The sequence below is a fragment of the Urocitellus parryii genome, unplaced genomic scaffold (assembly GCF_045843805.1).
Source record: "Urocitellus parryii isolate mUroPar1 unplaced genomic scaffold, mUroPar1.hap1 Scaffold_107, whole genome shotgun sequence".
Lineage (NCBI taxonomy): Eukaryota > Metazoa > Chordata > Mammalia > Rodentia > Sciuridae > Urocitellus > Urocitellus parryii.
The window spans coordinates 445,263-463,967 of NW_027551836.1; the positions used below are offsets into that span (position 1 = coordinate 445,263).

The following is an 18,705-nucleotide window of genomic DNA, read 5'->3' on the forward strand; positions in this document are numbered from 1 at the left end:
TATGACTGAAATGCTATCTTTTCCATATTTTTATTTGTGCATTATAGTTGAACATAAATGTATGTTATACATACATATAACACAACAATATTAACTTGGCCAATATCATTCCTCAATATTTCCCCTTTCCATCTCCTTTTACCTCCCCTTGGATCCTTTCCTTTACTTTCTCTAAAATAATATTTTAATTAGCTTTTGTTGAAAATAACAATGATATAGATATAATTATATTCTAACAAAGTTTTTTTTTTCTTGAAGCTACATATGGCAGTACTTAGAGTAAGTACACACTTAAAGACTAAACCTCTGTCTCTACTTCCTTGACTTTTGTATTCTCCCTCTTCCTTTTTTTATCCATATTATTACATTTTGGAATTTTAAAAAATAGTTCATCAGAAGTTTTATTAAAACATTTATTATATATTTTGTAGATTATAGACATGAGGAAACATATGGGATATACTATCTTCTTCATCTGTTGGCTATCAGGATTTTTATAGTTTTAAAGTTACTTTACAGGCTCAAAGTTTTTTGTTTTTGAAATTTTATAGACTCTTTTGAAGTTTTATATACTCCTGATTATCACATGGCATATGTAGTTTAAAAAAATGAGAATATGCCATTAAGATTCTTAGATATATAATTTGTTTAAACATTTAAAACATGCCAATTATTTAAAATTTATTGTAGCTCATTAACAGTAGGTATAAATACCTTATATTACTTTTATGGAATTTCCTTAATAGTCAGTGTTCATAAAGTATTGTAATGGATCCATATTCACAAAACAAGAGCTTATCCTATCTCCAGCTTGAAATATGTATCAATACAGTACTCAATAGAGTACAAATTGTCCTCTTTATGTAAAAAATGTATTCTGTGAGGAGTAATCTAGTAAATTTCAGAAATTATATGCTGTTTATTTTTCCTTTAAAAGCTTTACACAAATCCAAAGAAACCTGAGGTAAGGAGACAAATGTATAGGTGGATAGTATATGTGTATTGTATTTAAGTATGTTTACCTGAGTTGAGACTATAGACTATGTTGCTCCACTACTATTTGAACAGTAAGAGTGAGCTCTTTCAACATTTTTTCTTATAAATGTGACCAATACTTTAGTATGAGATTTTCAAATATTACCTAGGGGTATTTTTTTTAAAGGCATTGAGTAGAACTGGGCCTCTTCTATAACATATTAACACTAAAAGACTCTCTTGATATATAAATATATAAAAAACACATTTTATTTATTTTAACTGATTCTTAAAATTGCTTATGGTCTTTTAGTAAAATAAACCAGTCATGGCATAATTCTAAACTATTTTTGCCAACAAAATTCTCCCATTTTGACCTTTACAGAGTTTCAGAATTTTTACCTCTTTACTTCTCTATCTGTTTCTTTCTTTTCCTTAGTGATTGCTACTTACCCTCAAGGCCAACTTAAATTCAAATCTTTCATAAAAGCCTCTTTGGCTAGATTGTCTAAACTAACTTCTTCTGTAAATTTATTTTCCAGAAGAACCCCACAATTTAACACTCTCAATTGACTCATGCAGATTATTTTCCCAAGCAGACAGTGAATTCTTGAGAACAAGGTTATTGTCTTGTTTTCTATCTTCCATAGTGAATATTATAGTCCTAGACACGTAATAGTTACTTTTGCCCCTTTGGCTTCTGTGGCTGTAGTAGTGAGTTGGAAGGAGAAGCCCTCTGTTCTCTCCTTTTTTTCTGTTCTCTTCATCTACTTCCTAGCTTTCTTTACTTTTTCCTTGCTTTCAGTTTTTCTTATCTTAGCCAATGTATTTTGTCTAACTGCTCATATTCAAGACAAAATTGTTTTTAACTCTTAAAATTCTCTCTGCAAATTATGAATAATTATGTAAGCAAAGGGGAAGCAAACTTTGAATACAAATGGATCACCATTTCTCAATGTCCAAACTAGTTTTATCTTTCCTTCTTTTTTTTTTTTTGAAGTTGTAGATGAACAGAATGCCTTTATTTTATTTATTTTTTTGTGGTGCTAAGTATGAAACCCAGTGTCTCACACATGCTAAGAAAGTTCTCTGCCACTGAGCTACAACCCTATCTGCCTTTGTCTCTTGTTGTCCTTTTTTCTTAGGTTTAAACAGAAGTTTTCTAAACTACAACTTTCTGATAAATTGTTAATTGGTTATTTTCTTGGTACAGCATTTATCATATTTTCTTATGAATGTAAAACTCCTAGTGATAAATCCGTAATTTGGTGAGTAGTGAAATGCTGACTAACTTACCCTTAAATACAGAAAAATCTTACAGAATGGAAAAAAAAACGGTTAAATACGTTTCAATGCTAGCACATACAACAATGAGGATATAAAACAAAAACTTATTATATGGAGAGTTCTAAGCTATCACTTATGACCCAAGAAAATATCTTGAATATTTGTAAATTATTCCCTATAGTGATGATCCCTAACTACTAGATGTTCAAGGCACCCTTCTGATTACTAAAAGATTTGATGGTTCCTTGAGGATATTAAAAAAAACTCAAAAGAATAACAGAGTCAGCAATAATTATAGTATAACTACTACTATAGCATAACAATATTCATAGTGCCTAAAAGCATTCCTCCACAAGATTACATTGTTTTACTTGCTGTTTAGCATTATGTCACTGATACTACTGTTTAGTTCCGTGATCATATTCTTTTATGTACTCACAAAACAACATTCTCACTTACACAGTCTTTGGCATTTATCTTATATTGTGCCAAACATTTGAGTCATATCCCTAGAAATATATCCTTCCCTAGACAAAATATCAGAAACAATAACAATGTTAATATTTAACTAAAGCAGCAAAAATATACTTTACACATCAATTTAAATTTGCAGGACTCTTATGACAAGTATGTTATGATACAACAGTGAAAGACTTTGACTTAAGACAAATTGTGCTTCCCTAGTTCAAAGGCCAACAAAGTTTGGGGTACTGCACAAAGTTCTGGCATTTCTGCACATTAAGTTTTGTTCTGCTTGCTCTGTCTTTTGAAAGAGAAATTGACAAAGGCAGCTGAAATAGTAAAGAATGATAGCTTTTCATAGACACATACTACAAAAAGTATGGTGGGTATTAATAAGATATGTAAGCTGTATGTAAATATGTTAAATAAAGTTTTAATTTATGACATAAAGAATTAGTATATATGAATATTGTAAGAATACAGATATTATGATATTATTATCTATTCCTCTGTGCTTATTAGAGGTAGTCAATGTCCAATTATAATAGTCTCCTTCAGGAACTGAACTATAGGTGGTCCCTGTTTCTAACCACATTATGCTCTCAGAAATTTTGTTTTTTTATAAAATGTTTATAAGATGAAACCCTAACTGAGCATGAACTCTGGGCTAAATATTTATTCACTCAGCAAACATAAATTGGGGCTGGACATGGTGGAACATACCTGTGATCCCAGCAGCTTGGGTGGTTAAGGCAGAAGGATCACAAATTAAAAGCCAGCATCAGGAACTTACCAAGACCCTGTCTCAAAATAAAAAAAAATGTAAAAAAGGCTGGGGATGTGACTCAATGATTAAGTGCCAAATGTGTGTGTGTGTTTGTTTGTGTGTGTGTGTGTGTGTGTGTGTGTGTGAGAGAGAGAGAGAGAGAGAGAGAGAGAGAGAGAGAGAGGATATATACATATTATATATGAATTAGGCTCATTTTATGTGCTTAGCATTATTCAAGCTACAAAAACATGAAAGTAAATGGAATAAATAAGGTCCCTGCCCTCTTGAAGCTTTACATTCTTATGTGGGGGATAAATAATGAATAAGTAAGCAAAATTTAGCAAAAACTTTCAGATAGTCATAATACTGTGTATGAAAAAAAGATTTTAAATGTAGTTTACTAAAGAATGCTGAGGTAGAGATGGAAAAGGAAGAATTGAATCGATTTTTTAGATTGGCAGTTCATAGAAAGCCTTTCTGCCAGACCACTATTTTAGCTGAGAATGAATGACCAGAAGGAGTCAGCCTTTGCAGGTCTATGAGAGGTAATGGAATATAACAGGTAGAATAATATGCTAATTAACATTACAGGTACTAGAGTCAAATCTCAGCTCTACCACTTAACCAGCTTCTTCAGTAATGAGAATAATAATATGTACTTCAGAGTAGGGAGGGCTACTGAAATCTACTTCATGGCTACAGCATTTTGGGCAGTGGCCAAATATTATCATTAACAGGAGATAGCATGTCCCAGAGCATAACTATACAAAGGCCCTAAGATGGGAAGGAATCTTGGATGTTTATGAAAAAAAAAAAGGTGCCATGATCCTATCACTTAGTGAATGGGAGGGAAAGTGCAGGAGAAATAGGTAGGGGACAGATGAGTAATGTCTTATTGACCAAAATAATTCATAAATTAAATGTTGTCAGGGCAATGGGATGCCATTAGTTAGAGGGGTTTACACAACGGTATTGCATGATCTTTTGGGCTATAGAATAAAGAATGAATATTAGATGGTCTTGCAATTCACTTTGAAGATAGTCCTGAAAAGTCTTACCAATGGATTGGAAAGTGGAGGGAGAAGAGGCTTCATGTGTTGCTGTTGCTTTGGTCTATATGAATGTGATCAGCATGATTGATAGAAACAATTGATGATCAATTTAAATATCACCTTTGTCAGGCAATACAGCCTGAAAAGTGGGAGAACATTTTGTGAGTTATAATATACCTTCTTTGATAAATTAGTTTCAAGTTAAAAGAATTAGCATCTTCTATAAAACAATTATAAATGTAAAACTTATTGGTTCAGTGATCAAATAATAAAATGCAAGTAAAATTATCAGCTACTGAAAGATTTCTTTCATTTAAAAAATAAAAGCTCACAACGTTAAATAGCTATAGTTGACTCAGAAACATGGGCAGGCAGGCTGTAGGCATTGTTTGACAGGGCAATTACATCCAGCATTGGTTAAGAGAAGATACTGTGTGTATCTAGCCTGTCCAGAGTGAACCTGTTGCTGTTAGGCAGCTGTAGATGCTTCTAATCTCACCCATCTCTCCTAATGTTGCCATAAGCAGCCTTCTGAACTTTCATTTCTCTAGTAGGTTGTCTAGTTAGAAAAAAATACTTGTATTGAAATTAACTCCATGATAAATCTCTCACTTTAGAGTTTAACCAACATGAGAAAGTTTTCCCAGTACATGGTCACCTGTGATTAAGGTGTATATTAAGGAGTAAGATCTGCAGAACCAGAAGACTAAACTTCAGAGTAGAGAAAAGTAATAGAAGCACTGAGACTTTTTCTGATCAATCTAACATTTTCATCCCCACATTATCAAGGATTAAATATTCAACCAGATGAATGAGGGGCACTTCTGTGTGTTCTGAAATCTGTCCCTTGGTATTTCTAGCTTTCTTAACAGAAGAGCAGATAGCAGTAATATCCTCAATCTTGAGGTTCAACTCAAATATCACCTCTTTGGGGTTGCTTTCCTTGGCCCTTTCAAGCCAAATCAGCACTTTTCTCCCTTCATCTTCTTTCCATCACAGCATCTGCTTCATATTGTTCACAGCAATTGTACTATGTGAAATTATTTATTGATTATCTCCTGAGCAGACTGTAAATTCAAGAACAACAGGGACCAAAATATTGTTCATCACTGTGACTCCAATGCTTGATACAAAACAGACATTCACTAAAATACGTATTATGTGAAGAATAGTTTCTCAACTGATTCCCCTGTCAGAACCTAATGGGTGAGATACTTGACTGTGCCTTAGTTTTTCCAACTTCAATTATAATGAAAGCATTTATCATCTAACTCACTTTTGGAGAAAAAGTATCTTAATATCTGGAAATATTACTCCTAAATAATATAATACTGTGGAATAAACAGGTATATAGGAAGCATGGTAGGTATACAATGAAAATGTGCCTTATTATCAGGTAAAATTCTGGATTTCTTTTTTAAATTAATTTCTTTATAACCTTTGGTTTTTCTAGAAAGTGACTGAGATATACCAGTTCAAATTCAAATATACAAAAGAAGGAGCCACTATGGATTTTGACAAGTAGAATCTAATTATTTAATGAACCTGATAAAGTATATAGAAGTGAGATAAACATAAATTTTTATAAGCCAGAAAAAAGTTTTATACTTTTTTTATCATTTTTCCATAACTCCCATAAAACTTCACTATTATAAAAATGAACTATAATAATTAAATTTCTGAAATCCATGGATTTAATTGATGAGAGTAGAGGACATGATAAGCATCACCATTATATTAACAAGGCTGTCTGCAAAATGTTGATTGAAGAACTCCATAAGGCCCTGTCTAGCTACTAACCCAATGTTTCTCAACTGCTATATTGAGATATTGATCTTTTACACATTCTATATAGTCAGTTGGGGCCAGGGTTAGATAAAAAACCCTGGACTGTTTGCCTACCTGCATAACTTTTGTCATCTGCCTACCCCACCATGATGGACAAATAGCATTTTCTATGTGCTTCTCTGTATGTAAAAGACTGGAAAACACCTTATTGTCCTAGCAAATCTAAAACTCCAAGTTTTAAACACATTTAGTGCATTAAATAGCACACTAGTGGATTAAATAGTAGTTCAGAAGGGCCCAATGCAGATGAAGATGTTTGTTGAGGAGAAATATTTATTCTTCTTTCAGTAGTTTTTTGGCTTCAGATTATCCAGGAGGTAGATAGAGCTAAAGATTTACTGATACAATCGAAGTGGAAGATGAAAATGATAGTGAAAAGCCCCAGGTAGTAGAGTGCTCCAAGTAAGAGAGGTGGATATCTCTGACAGGAATGAATTTAAGAGAAATGTGGCAGAATTCTCCCTTTTCTCTATTATTAGCTCTCTGGGGCTTGATGATTTCTCTCTAATACTCACTTCCTTAATTATTCTATCATTTATAAAACTTTTAGGCAATATTCAAATGTGAGAACAAAGTTCCAAAAATGAGAGTTAAAATTTTAATTATCACTAGCTAACGTTTGTATAGCACTTTACAGATTATATTCACATTTACACATATTTTCTCACATAAAGCTGTTGTTTTTACTCTCTAAAACTCAAATATAAGTATCCCTGGCAACCAGATTAATCTCTTTGGTTATAAAGACACATATGCCAAGAGGTAAGCAGTAAAATAAAAAATGGCCAAATCTTGCAGATATTAGGGAGGCAAGAAAATAATACATATTAGAATTTCCTAGAAGCCAAAAAGTAGTATTTGTTTACATCAGAGTTTTGAATGATTTTACTGATGAATCCTGGAGGATCCCCTGGGCCACCTGGCTGTAGCCCTTCACTCAGGTTACCGTGTTTAAATTGGTTAAATTCTGGCAGACAAAGCTAAGTTGTTTGAAATTGATAGAAAAGCTTAATAAAGGTTTGCTTTATAAATTTACACTGCCTCTAAAGATCAGTTAGGGGAAAACTCAACAGTTCAATTACTTAGGATTATTTTTCAACACTGTGCAATTATACTAATAATCATAGCTCTTCCCCCAAAACTACTCAAATATGAGACTAATTGGAGAAGAAAATTTCAGAGAGAAAAATGTTTAGAATTGGAAGGTAATTTAGTCCAACTTGTTCATTCATATTCACTGAATGAAAGATATTGATGAAAGATACAGTCACTTGCTGCTTAGTGAGCGACAAACAGTTCTCCTAAGTCTGTGCAGAGTCTGTGGGGATTATAGGAGAAGACTTCTTTGAAAAGATGACACATTGCATTAGGGTTTAGAAGAGAAATAGAAAAGTACAATACAGGTGGAATGAACAGCAAATGCACATGGTTGAGAGGAAATTGGACAGTAGTTGCTGGTGAGAGTAGAGAAGAGTATAAATGGACATTAAAGAGTATAAATGGACATTAAAGTTTATTAATTTAATGGAGGCATTTTAAGCATGAATGGGATATGAGCATATTTTTCTATTAGGGTTATTATTTTGTCTGTGGTATGCAAAATGGTTTGCAATGTGTAAATGAAGGAAAGAGGAAGAATAGTTAAGATTCCCAGTGGGGTAATCCCTGCAAGTGTGAGGATGGGATGCCTTTGAGAGATAACCAGATGATAGATACAGAGCTAGTAGCTGATTTTATGGTTAGGAAGTTGTAGAAATGTCTGTAAGCTTATCTTACAAATGACATAACCAAAAAAGTGTATCTAAATGATTTGACTGAAGACATTCAGCTAGTTAACAGCAGAGATTATATTAGATGCCAGGATATCTAATTCCAAATCCAGTGTTCTCATTATTATGACATATGGTTACTTGTAATAAGCACATTTTAAAAAAATAAAGTCATATTTCAAATGCTTTAGGTGAATGTATTATTTATAAGTCCTTTGTATATTCATTGAAATTGTATACTTGTTCCTTTAATTTATACTCTAAAAATTGTCTCCAAAATGTCTAGATGTTTATATTTATTTGATCATATACTCAAAAGTTGTGTTCTTTTGGGAATATATTGTCAGTATTGCATATGATTGAAAAATATGCCTTTTTTCTATGTGATTATAGCAGTAGTACAAGCTTTGAAAGTGGAACAAATAGTAAAGATATTAAGAAAGCCAGTGTACTACTGATTCGTAAATTATATATACTGATGCAGAACCTTGGACCCCTTCCTAATGATGTTATACTTACTATGAAACTCCATTACTACAATTCAGGTAGGTGTAGACCTTTATTCCAATTCTTCTTAAGTACTAAACTAATATTTTATGTAAATAGAAGGATTTTACAAACATCTGAAAGATACATGTTGCTATACTTAAAATATTTTTCTGGCTTCTATTGAAACTAAGTTTCATGGCTTTTTGCCCTTTTCATTTTGCAGTGACTCCACAAGATTACCAACCGCCTGGTTTTAAAGAAGGAGTGAACTCACACTTCTTGGTGTTTGATGGGGAACCTGTCAATCTGCAAGTGAGATTGGTCTCCACAGGCTTTCACAGCATGAAAATAAAAGTCACTATGGAGGCAGCCAGAGTATCTGATTTGGAGAAAAATCTGTTTCAGGAGAATAATACTACTGAAGTTGCCCATCAGGGTCTAGACTGTGATGATGAAGAAGAGGAGTACAAATGTTGTGAACAACCAATAAAAAAAATATTATAAAATTTTAAAAAAAGAAAGAAATATTCAACCACACTATTTAAGTAAAATATTTTTAAATAAAGTAAATATATGTATATTCATATGTATTTGTATATGTGTATACACAAAAGCATTAACTCTGGAACAATCCTTTTCAATGATAGGGAGAGTGCTGGTTTGTGGAAAAGTCAGGAGCTTTACCTATATAATTTGAAGTCTCCTTTTCTTAAAGTAAATAAATATTAATTTTTAAATTAAAATTATTTAATTACAATAAATTTACAAAAAAAATCAAGTGAGGCCAAGTTTTAGTGAGTCTCCAATTCTTCAGTTAAATACAACTGACATTTTTCACTTTGCAATCAGGTCATGTCACAGTAACAACATTCCAGTGGAGCATGCCAGGTATAAAAACTGAAACAAAACAAGTTTTGACATCAAAGATTTTTTATTCTAAAAAAGTACAGTCCTAGCCAGGACAGATGAGGTTAATCACAGCTGTAATCCCAGCAGCTATGGAGGCTGAGGCAGGAGAATCACATGTTCAAAGCCAGCCACAGCAACTTAGCAAGGTCCTAAGCAATTCAATGAGACAGACCCTATCTCTAAATAAAAAACAACAACAAAAAAATGCCGGGGATATGGCTCAGTGGTTAATCACCCCTGGGTTTAATCACTAGTACCAAAAAAAAAAAGTCTGGGCCTTAAGAAATAAATATGTTTTTAGATGAAATTGCCTATTGCCCATGATTAGGAGAAAAATATTTCCCAATATATTTCTAATTTTAATAAGTGATATATTTTTAGGACTTACAAATATTTTAGGTGTCTATTCATATCAAATACAAGTACAAATCAGCTCTTTATTTTCTGGAATAATCAAGTGGGAATGAGCCAAGAAAGAAAGTTTGGGGATTAAACCAAATCAGAGTGAAAACAGAATGTCAGCACTCATTTATGTGAAGAGACAAGCTTTGGGGCTAGATCACTGGGGAAAACCAGGGAGCTGTTGGGTTTGCAGCCAAAGGAGCTGAACAGGCAGGGCTCTGAGCCCCTTATCTTGCATTTTGCATAGAGACTTTAGAGTTGGGTACTGCTAGGACTCCACTGTACCCTAGGTAAATCTATACTGTTGGCTTACTGTTTACTGGCTGCTAACTGTAGGCTGACATTGTATTAAAAGTGTTCTGAGACAAACACATTTTAAAAATATTCTCAGGAGAAATTTTAAGATTAGGATAGTAACTTATTTGACTGAGATAATCTGAGTCATACTTACAGAAGATGACTACGAGGTAATTTCTGAAGGTTCTTTCCAGATCTTTAACTCAGTGATATGTTTACTGCATGGGAAACAAACCCAGTCTTACTTGAATTAATATAAATAATACAACCAAACTAACAACAAGGTTGTTTTGTTTTGTTTTCATTTTTAGTATCTTCACAATATCAGTCATGAAAATAGGCTTTAGAATTTTGGTACAGTTTTCTTCTCTGATTCTACTCAAGGAAGATATAGCTAACATAGAAAGGCTAAGAAAAAAACAAATAAAGGTTAATAAAAGAATGAACAGATTTCAAATGGATTTTTATACTTAAAAAATTAAAAATTTCTTGTTTGCAAAATAAGATTTAAGTAAGACAGCCTGGAGAAGTATATTTTAAGTAATAGATTAAATGAGGCAGGTGATGACACTTTTCCAAGTGTATATTTAACAGAAGCTATATGTAAAAAGATCTGGCTTTCATGGTAAACTTATATTTGATATTAGTTTCTCTCTCAACCAGCCAGTCACATGAGAGAATGCAAATATACTGAAGTGCTACTGACATTTTTTCTACTAAAGATTCCTATTGTTTTACTTCATGGAAAATACAAAATTTATACACATGTGTACATATGTAGAACTTTAACATTATTGCTTTTAAAAATTACTGTATTTTGAAACATATAATTCATCAAAGAGAGTATACAAAAGTTATCTGAACCATTTAAAGAATAATGAAAACATCCATATACCCACACAGGCCAAGAAGTAGAAATTTACCACTAGAAATCACCAGGTATCCCTTTATTAATGCACTTCATGTATCTCTAAAGAGAAATACATCCTGAGTTATTTTATAATCCTTCCTTTGGTCTTTTTAGTTTTATCATCTACCAATATTTGGGCCCTTTTAAAATTTCTATATAAAAACAATAATACTCCAAGTATTTTTCTATGATTTTAGTCCTTATCTTGACCATCAAAACTGAGATTCATCCATTATGTGTGGTTGTTCTTTCATTTATACTGTTGTAATATATTTTACTCATTTGTTTTATTTCATTTTTGAGATGGGGTCTTATTCTGTTGCCCAGGCTGGCCTCAAAATCCTGGGCTTAGGTGATAATCTTGCCTCAGCTTCCTAAGTGTTGGGACTACACGAGTGTGCCACCATGCCCAGTTAATATCCTACTCTTGTTGAAGTTATTTCTTTTAAATTGTTAGAAACATTCATGTCCACATCTCCTGATACACATGTGAAAGAATATCTCTAGGGAATATATCAGAGAGTTATAGTCTTGCACATTTTCAACTTCATTAGGTAACACAAAACTATTTTCCAAAATGATTGTACCAATTTATATTCCACCAAGTTCTCCAGTGCCACCTAGTTATGGGAATTTAAAAAAAATTCCTGGTATTTATCTAGCCGTATATCAAGGATGAAGTAGGAGGCACTGTGGGATTCAATTCATTCAGGAACCATTAAATGGTAAGGAATCTCCTTTCATTGAAAGCTCTGGAGAACTCTCGCAGGCAAGTCTTCCCAAAGAGTGGCACAAAGGTCATATGAAGCCAGGCCCATTGAGGTCTGCCATGTGAGGTCCATGTGTGTTTTGACTATCAACCATGGCTGCCACTCTTTAAGAATAAAATCATGTGATATCCTGGATGATATTTGCAGTGCTGTGTGGAAAGCCACCCTGGGCCTAGGTCTCTGTTTCCAAGGTGACTCTCATGCGTGGCCTCCTAAAATTCCGACACAATTCATGGCAATACTTCTCTGAGGTCAGTTCAGAATTCAGTCTCTAACTGGAATCACACCAGAGTTCAAGCTGAGGTTTACACAGTAATGTCTTCTAACCACCACACAAATAACCACAATTCAAACCAAAACACTCCCACACGGTCCTCATCTTCTTCCATATAGACACTAATCATAATCTCTGGCTGGAAGTTTCCATGAGGGCCCAGCCCAAGACAGTGACCAAAATAAGCTCCCATGCCCCTCATTTGCCTAAAGTCAGGGTGGCCTGGACAACCTTCCTGAGAACCAGGAGAGATCAAACAGGCCTGCTGTTAATACTGTTCCACTTCTCAAATTTGAGGCCTACTGATGGTCGGGTATAGATTCTTTATGTGAACTGAAGTCATGAGAAAACCGAAGCACCTATGGGCTAGCCTCTGCAGGGCTTTGAAGAACTCATTGGACCCAAAGGATTCCTATTCTCACTTCATGGATGTCAGAACCTTACAGAGGAAGGCAAGAGAGTTCATCCATAATGACTGCTCTTTTGGACATTTTTGTTTTGGATGCACACATGGGAGCTTTATTTAGTTTCATGGGGTGCTGATAATCTAAGCCACAGCCTCACACAGGGCCAAGAGGCTGATTCAGACACATCCCTTTACAAAGCAGTTAACCAAAGAGCCACAGGTGATGCATCTTCATTTTCATTTGGAAACTGTTTTCTTCAGGCTTCTCAAAGCGGTGGCCTGAGGCAAAGATCTTCCTGAAATTCAGGGCAACAGAACAATAGGTAAGAAAAAGGCCCAAAGCAGGGTTTCTCCACTGATACATTAATGGTTACACTGATTTCTGTGTTTTTTGAGAGGCTTGGCATTCCCTTCAGCTATCCAGTACATAACCATGTCACAGAGCTTGAAGGTGGTACATATCTTGGAGAGTGGCCAGAATTCAGGAAGAATACAGGAACTTAGGAAGATAGTAGGTGTTGCCCATTGATAAGGCAAGCCACAGTCCATTCAAAAATTAGGTAGGAAGAATGCTGGAAAGCATTCCACTAGACAGGACAAATCCTTTGATGCATTCTGTTTTCTAATGTCTACAACCACAGACACAGTGGGATACATAGACATAGAAACACTCGCCTTGATCAAATGACTCACTAGAATCTATTCACTCCAAACTGAACAAACCACCTTTCCTACATATTCTCAGAATATGAGACAAAACCACAAATTCAAACACATACCTACAAAGGCACCGCCTTTCCCCAATTAGGTTGCAACTACCTGGAGTGTCCTCTGACTGATGGGCCATACTATGTTCCCCAGCAGTGGCCTGTCCTGTCGCAGATCTGGTCGCCTTGACAAAGTCTGTGAAGTTGTCAGGAGCCAGTGATGAGCCACTACCTTCTTTCTCAGGAAAGTCCCCTCTTCAGAGATTTCCTAGCATTTGGCCATTGTCACATCAGTAGGTACCAAGAAAGACTGACTCTGTCCATGGTTATTCCAAACAAGTGAGCACAATGAGACTTGGACTGGGACTGGCTCTGGATGCATCACTACCTGGATCACAAGTTCAGAAAGTTCCATCACCAAGGAATTGAGGTAAGGTCACTTCCTTCAAGGAACTGAATGAGGTCACTGCCTTGGCAACCACTTTGTCCTAACAGTTGCCTCCAAGGGTCCCATGAGATGGAGGCTGGCCCATCTTCCTGTGACACTTTCACAAATTAGAATGGTATATAAACCATAGGAACCCAGGAACAACTATTCACACAGGCCTGGTTTGATCCATCTTCCCTGCATTGAGAAGAGAGAGGCTGATTCAGACACATCCTTTCATACTGACCAGGTTGATTGCCATGGAAGACGACTTTTGTTCTCTCAGGTCCTCTATAGCTGCCTACATCTTCTCCAGGGATTATTTCTGCATCTACCTTTGAGATTCTCAGCAGATGTAATATCTCCTACATTCCTGTATTGTAAGATCAACTCTGTACCTGCTCTTCTGTAAAGTTAGATTGAGGGAATAGTGTATAATTAGGGTTAATAACATGTTTGAATTGGGTTAGGAATCATTCTGCTGGATGAATACTGCTATTGGTAACCTGTGATGTTCATAAGAATATATAGATGAAATATAAGTATGAAAACAGAAATCTAGGTAAGATTTGAATCACAGAAGGGCATTGGGCCCTTCATTGGGATACATAGATTTGAATTATGTTCTGCACATACGTGTCAGATAAATCAATATACAATGGCATAGGATATTTTACCTCAGATTATTGAATGTAGAAGAGAATATCCAGTCAAAAAGTATAGTGGGTAGGATTAGTAAGAGGGTCTGTAGGATTAGGAAAAAGAGTGATTATAGGATTTGGATCAAAACTACTTTTGCAACAGGGTGTCAGAGAGTGAATGTAAATGTCAGCACATGTGAAGAGTCAGTCACAATGATGAACTGGGGAATATATGTAGGAAAGCAGATATCAATACAGACATTAGGAAATAAGGCAAAGTATAAAATGAGTGATAGGATTAGACATTTACAACAGGGGGAGGTTGAATATATAATCTTATGAAGAAACAAATATGTAGTCACCAATAGGATTGAAATTTGAAAGCATTAGGCAACATGGACATGGATGTTTTTGGTAATCCATGCTCACCTTCAATTTAGGCTTTGGTACAATCCTAAGTGTGACCTTTGCATTTTTGTGAAGAATATTACTGTGATGAAATGAATATGTAGATCAGGTGACATGAGTATATCTTCCACCATTTCTGTGAGCAATATTTTGAAGACCTATAAATTAGTATTGGGGATACAAGTAGGTGTGCCCTGCGTCTATGACTATAGAGATGATGCACGAATAGACCATACTGTGAATAAATAATATAACTCATTTCAAATTTAAATAATTTGTTAAATTGATATCTGAAAATATACATGAAATCTGTTATTGATATACATACATTCATTCCAACCAGTTATACATTTAATGGTAATATTAGTGTTACTGTTTATCATGAAGAGTGTGTGAGTTTTGCTTCAAAAATGATTATGGAAATCAAAAATAATGTGTTTGGAAAGACATCTCATGAAAAGACCAGTCAAGAAACATGGAGGAATACATGCGTTCTGAAGCAGGAAGTGATAGAAAGTGAATCAAATGCCTATAAATTTGTGAACTTGAAGATGAAAGCATATATCCTATGATGTACATAAACTGAAGAAATAGTAATGTACCAATGTTGAATAAAAATTAATGTCAAATTACACATCATGTTCCATAGGAATCTACTTGCATTGATGTTACTGTAGAAATATTAGGATTTTTATGGACCATTCACTGAAGTTAGTTTTCAGTACTAGGAATCATATATGTATTTTAGGATAATGAATATTTCTGAGAATAATCTTGTGAAAAGTTGATTATAAATCCACATACATTAACATGAGTGAATTTAGGGAGTGTATAATAAGACATATATAGTTTATATATTAAAAAATCTGGAAAGTATACACACACACACACATTAAAAAGTAGCAATATATATGCCAATTGAAATTCATCCATGGAATATATGTCATCCCCATATAAAAAAAAATATTCATTTTACTGAACATGGGTTTATGTATAATGTTGTTGAACTAGGAAGCTCACCCATAGGTTGAATTTTCAGTTCCATCAGCATTTAACGGGAGTGATCTCTTTAACAATTTGTTAAAGAGGAGGAGATAAGGAAGATAAGGAAGGCTATTCTGCCTCTCTTGCCTCTGGGGACTGGCTTCCCTGGGACGATGGGGGACAGTGGTCCCCTTGCCATGCCCAGGCCACTCTTGGCCTGAAGGATGATCCACTCATCCTGCACCCTGGGGCGGCCACCCCAGAGCACAACAGAACCCACAGGCAGCAGCAACCAGAATTAGGGTTTTGGAGCACGGCCCATCTGAACAGGTAGTACCTGGGTCCTTTTGGTTTTTGCAGCCACCTGACTTCCCCTTTGAGGCCTAAGCGAGTGGAAGAGAGGCTTGATCAACCTCTGTTGGGTCCCTAGTACCCTTCAAACTGGTTGGAGCTGAAACAGACCCAGGGAGACACCTGAATAGTCTCTGTTCTGGGTCAGCGAGCAGACGGGAACCCGTGACTCCCTTTTTGTTTGGTTTAGAATTGTTGGAATTTGGGTGGTATAGAAATTCTGTCCTGGCAATGTCTGTGTGAAAGTGTGTGAATGAGATGGATAAAGGGAAGGGTTCTGACTCAACCCGAGGGCCGAAGCGAGTGCAGAGTCCTGATCCTCTGTTCCTTGGCACCTCATACAGTCTATGGTGGAATTTCACCAACCAACGTCTAGGTGAAAGCTCCAGGTCGGGTGTTGACACTGACCCGCAAGGCTAAGAGGGCCCTAAGTCCCCAGGAAGGGAATGGCTGGAGATGGACGAAGCGAGTCTTGTGGTTTGTTCTAAGTGTGCGACACTGATGCAGGGTGGAACATAGGAGGCACCTAAGGAAACTGAGCCTTCTGAAATGTGTGTTAGAAACCTTTAGGAAGGTTTTCCTGGTAACTGTGGGGTGAGATTCACTCCACAAAGGTTGCATACTCTGTGAATTAGAGTGGCTCACCCAAGATGAGGGCTGGCCACCAGAAGGATCTTTAGATGGTAGAGTCATTGCTGAGGTCCTTTTGTTGTTGGAACCCTGAACCACTTCTCTTATACTGAATGCTGGCAAGAGATAGTACAGAAACAACCCCCTTGGTTGAGAGCCTGTCTAGATGGACGGTCAAAGCTGATGTTAGCCAGAAGCATAGTGGTCTCTAAGACCCAGTGGAAAGCAGCTAAACAGAAAACCTGACTAAAAAAGGCAGGAAAGGGAAAAGTTTTCCTGTGAGCCAGAAGAGGACCCAAGACCAACTTTGTCGAGACCACTGGGACAACAGATTGTCCCCTAGCCCCCTTGTCCTCAGAGGCAAAAAATGATGACCCCACCAATCCCCCAATACTAGCTATTCTTTCCTCTGAGATGTCCTCAGAGCCAAAGTCTTCCTAGGACCAAAGACTCTTTCACCTCCCAAGATTAAGGAGGGAGATTTGTCCCAATATCAGAGCCACAACTCAGATGAGAACTCTCCAGATGCTCCTGCAAGGGACCAAAGGACTTGCCCATATTGACCAGAGGGAAATGCCTAAGGGGAAACAAGCCAGTTTTGTGTGCCAGCCTTTCTCCACCATTGAGCTCATAAGCTGGGAAAATCATACTTCCTCCTACATGGAGAAACCTTGGACCATGACTGATCTGATGCAGCCCATTATTCAGACCTAGGATGGGGCCCCAACAAAGAAGGTCTAAAATAAAGAGTTGTCAAGAAGTCCTCATAGAAAGTCTAAAAGAAAAGAAAAAGAGAGAGAGAGAGAGAATAAAACACACTGTCTGTTCCCAAGAGTTAGAAGGAATTGGAGCCAGCCCTGAGCCCTAGCCTAAGTCAAGCATCTGCAGACAAACAGCCGAGATAAGCCTCCCACTGCTCTAGCATCTCCCTCTCACACTCTCAATAACCCTGAATATTTATCTCGGCCCCACATCTTCCTAAGGCCCCTCTGCCCTATCAAACTGGCAGCGATGATCAAAAGAAATGTGCCCAACTGACTCAGAGCTAAATGTCCAGGCCACTGCTGCTGCCACCCCTCTCTCTGCCCAGAGGTGCCCAGGGGAGGAAGGGCACATATAAGTGTAGTAGCCACAGTGCAAGTTCATCAGTGAAGAAATGCATAGGCTCAAGCAACAGGTGACCAATGCAGCCTTTGTGGGACAGGCTCAAAGAGCCATTTGCCAAAATTTCAATCCTAGAGGGCTTTACTGAGAAGTGTGCCAGTGAGCTGATGAAGGTGGCCACCACAGTTTTCATCAATCGAGATCCAGAGACTCAAAGATAGGGAGACCAAAAAGATGAAGTGGAGAATGGATCTTCTTATAGCACCCCTCACCACAAACCCAGAGGTCACTTAAAGGGGGTTTTCACTAGAACAAAGCCAATGGTCCAAATGTTTATAAGAAAAAAATAAAGTGTGGCCAGATAAAATGGAAAGCCTCCAGTGGCCATGGCCGGCAAGCACCCACTGCCATGCTCAAATGCTAAGCCTTGAACAGAGAAGGAATTAATTTTTTGGCCCCAGCCCCTCCTTTCAGTTTCTTCCCACGTGCTTGTAAGTCAATCATTGACGAATATGGTAGGGGTCCAATAGACACACAAAACTGCATCAGATGCATGGAACCCAGCACCTCAGGAGGGCTCAGCTGCTGCAAGCCTCCAAATGAACCAGGAATATGTTCATGTTAACAGCCAGTAGTGGGACATAGGATGCTCACTCCAAAAGGACATGCCATCCTGGCTCCAAGCCACATGCTGTGAGCCATCAGCAGAAAGGGCCACAGAGCCCCATGCACCCAGGCATACTGAACAAAAACACAAGCGGGCATCTACTATAGACAATTAGAGCAGGCTCTCACCTGATAAAAGGAAAAAAGCCACACAGACAAGGAGAAACA

General features: G+C 36.5%; 1 protein-coding gene across 1 annotated transcript; it reads left to right on the forward strand.

Moving 5' to 3' along the window:
- Positions 1-264: 264 nt before the first annotated feature.
- LOC144251558 (HORMA domain-containing protein 2-like) lies at positions 265-18,092 on the forward strand. Its single transcript, XM_077794407.1, has 7 exons — positions 265-279; positions 938-964; positions 5,999-6,066; positions 8,556-8,707; positions 8,875-9,115; positions 15,889-16,116; positions 17,972-18,092. The coding sequence occupies exons 1-7, from the start codon at positions 265-267 to the stop codon at positions 18,090-18,092; spliced, it is 852 nt and encodes a 283-aa protein (XP_077650533.1).
- Positions 18,093-18,705: the final 613 nt, after the last annotated feature.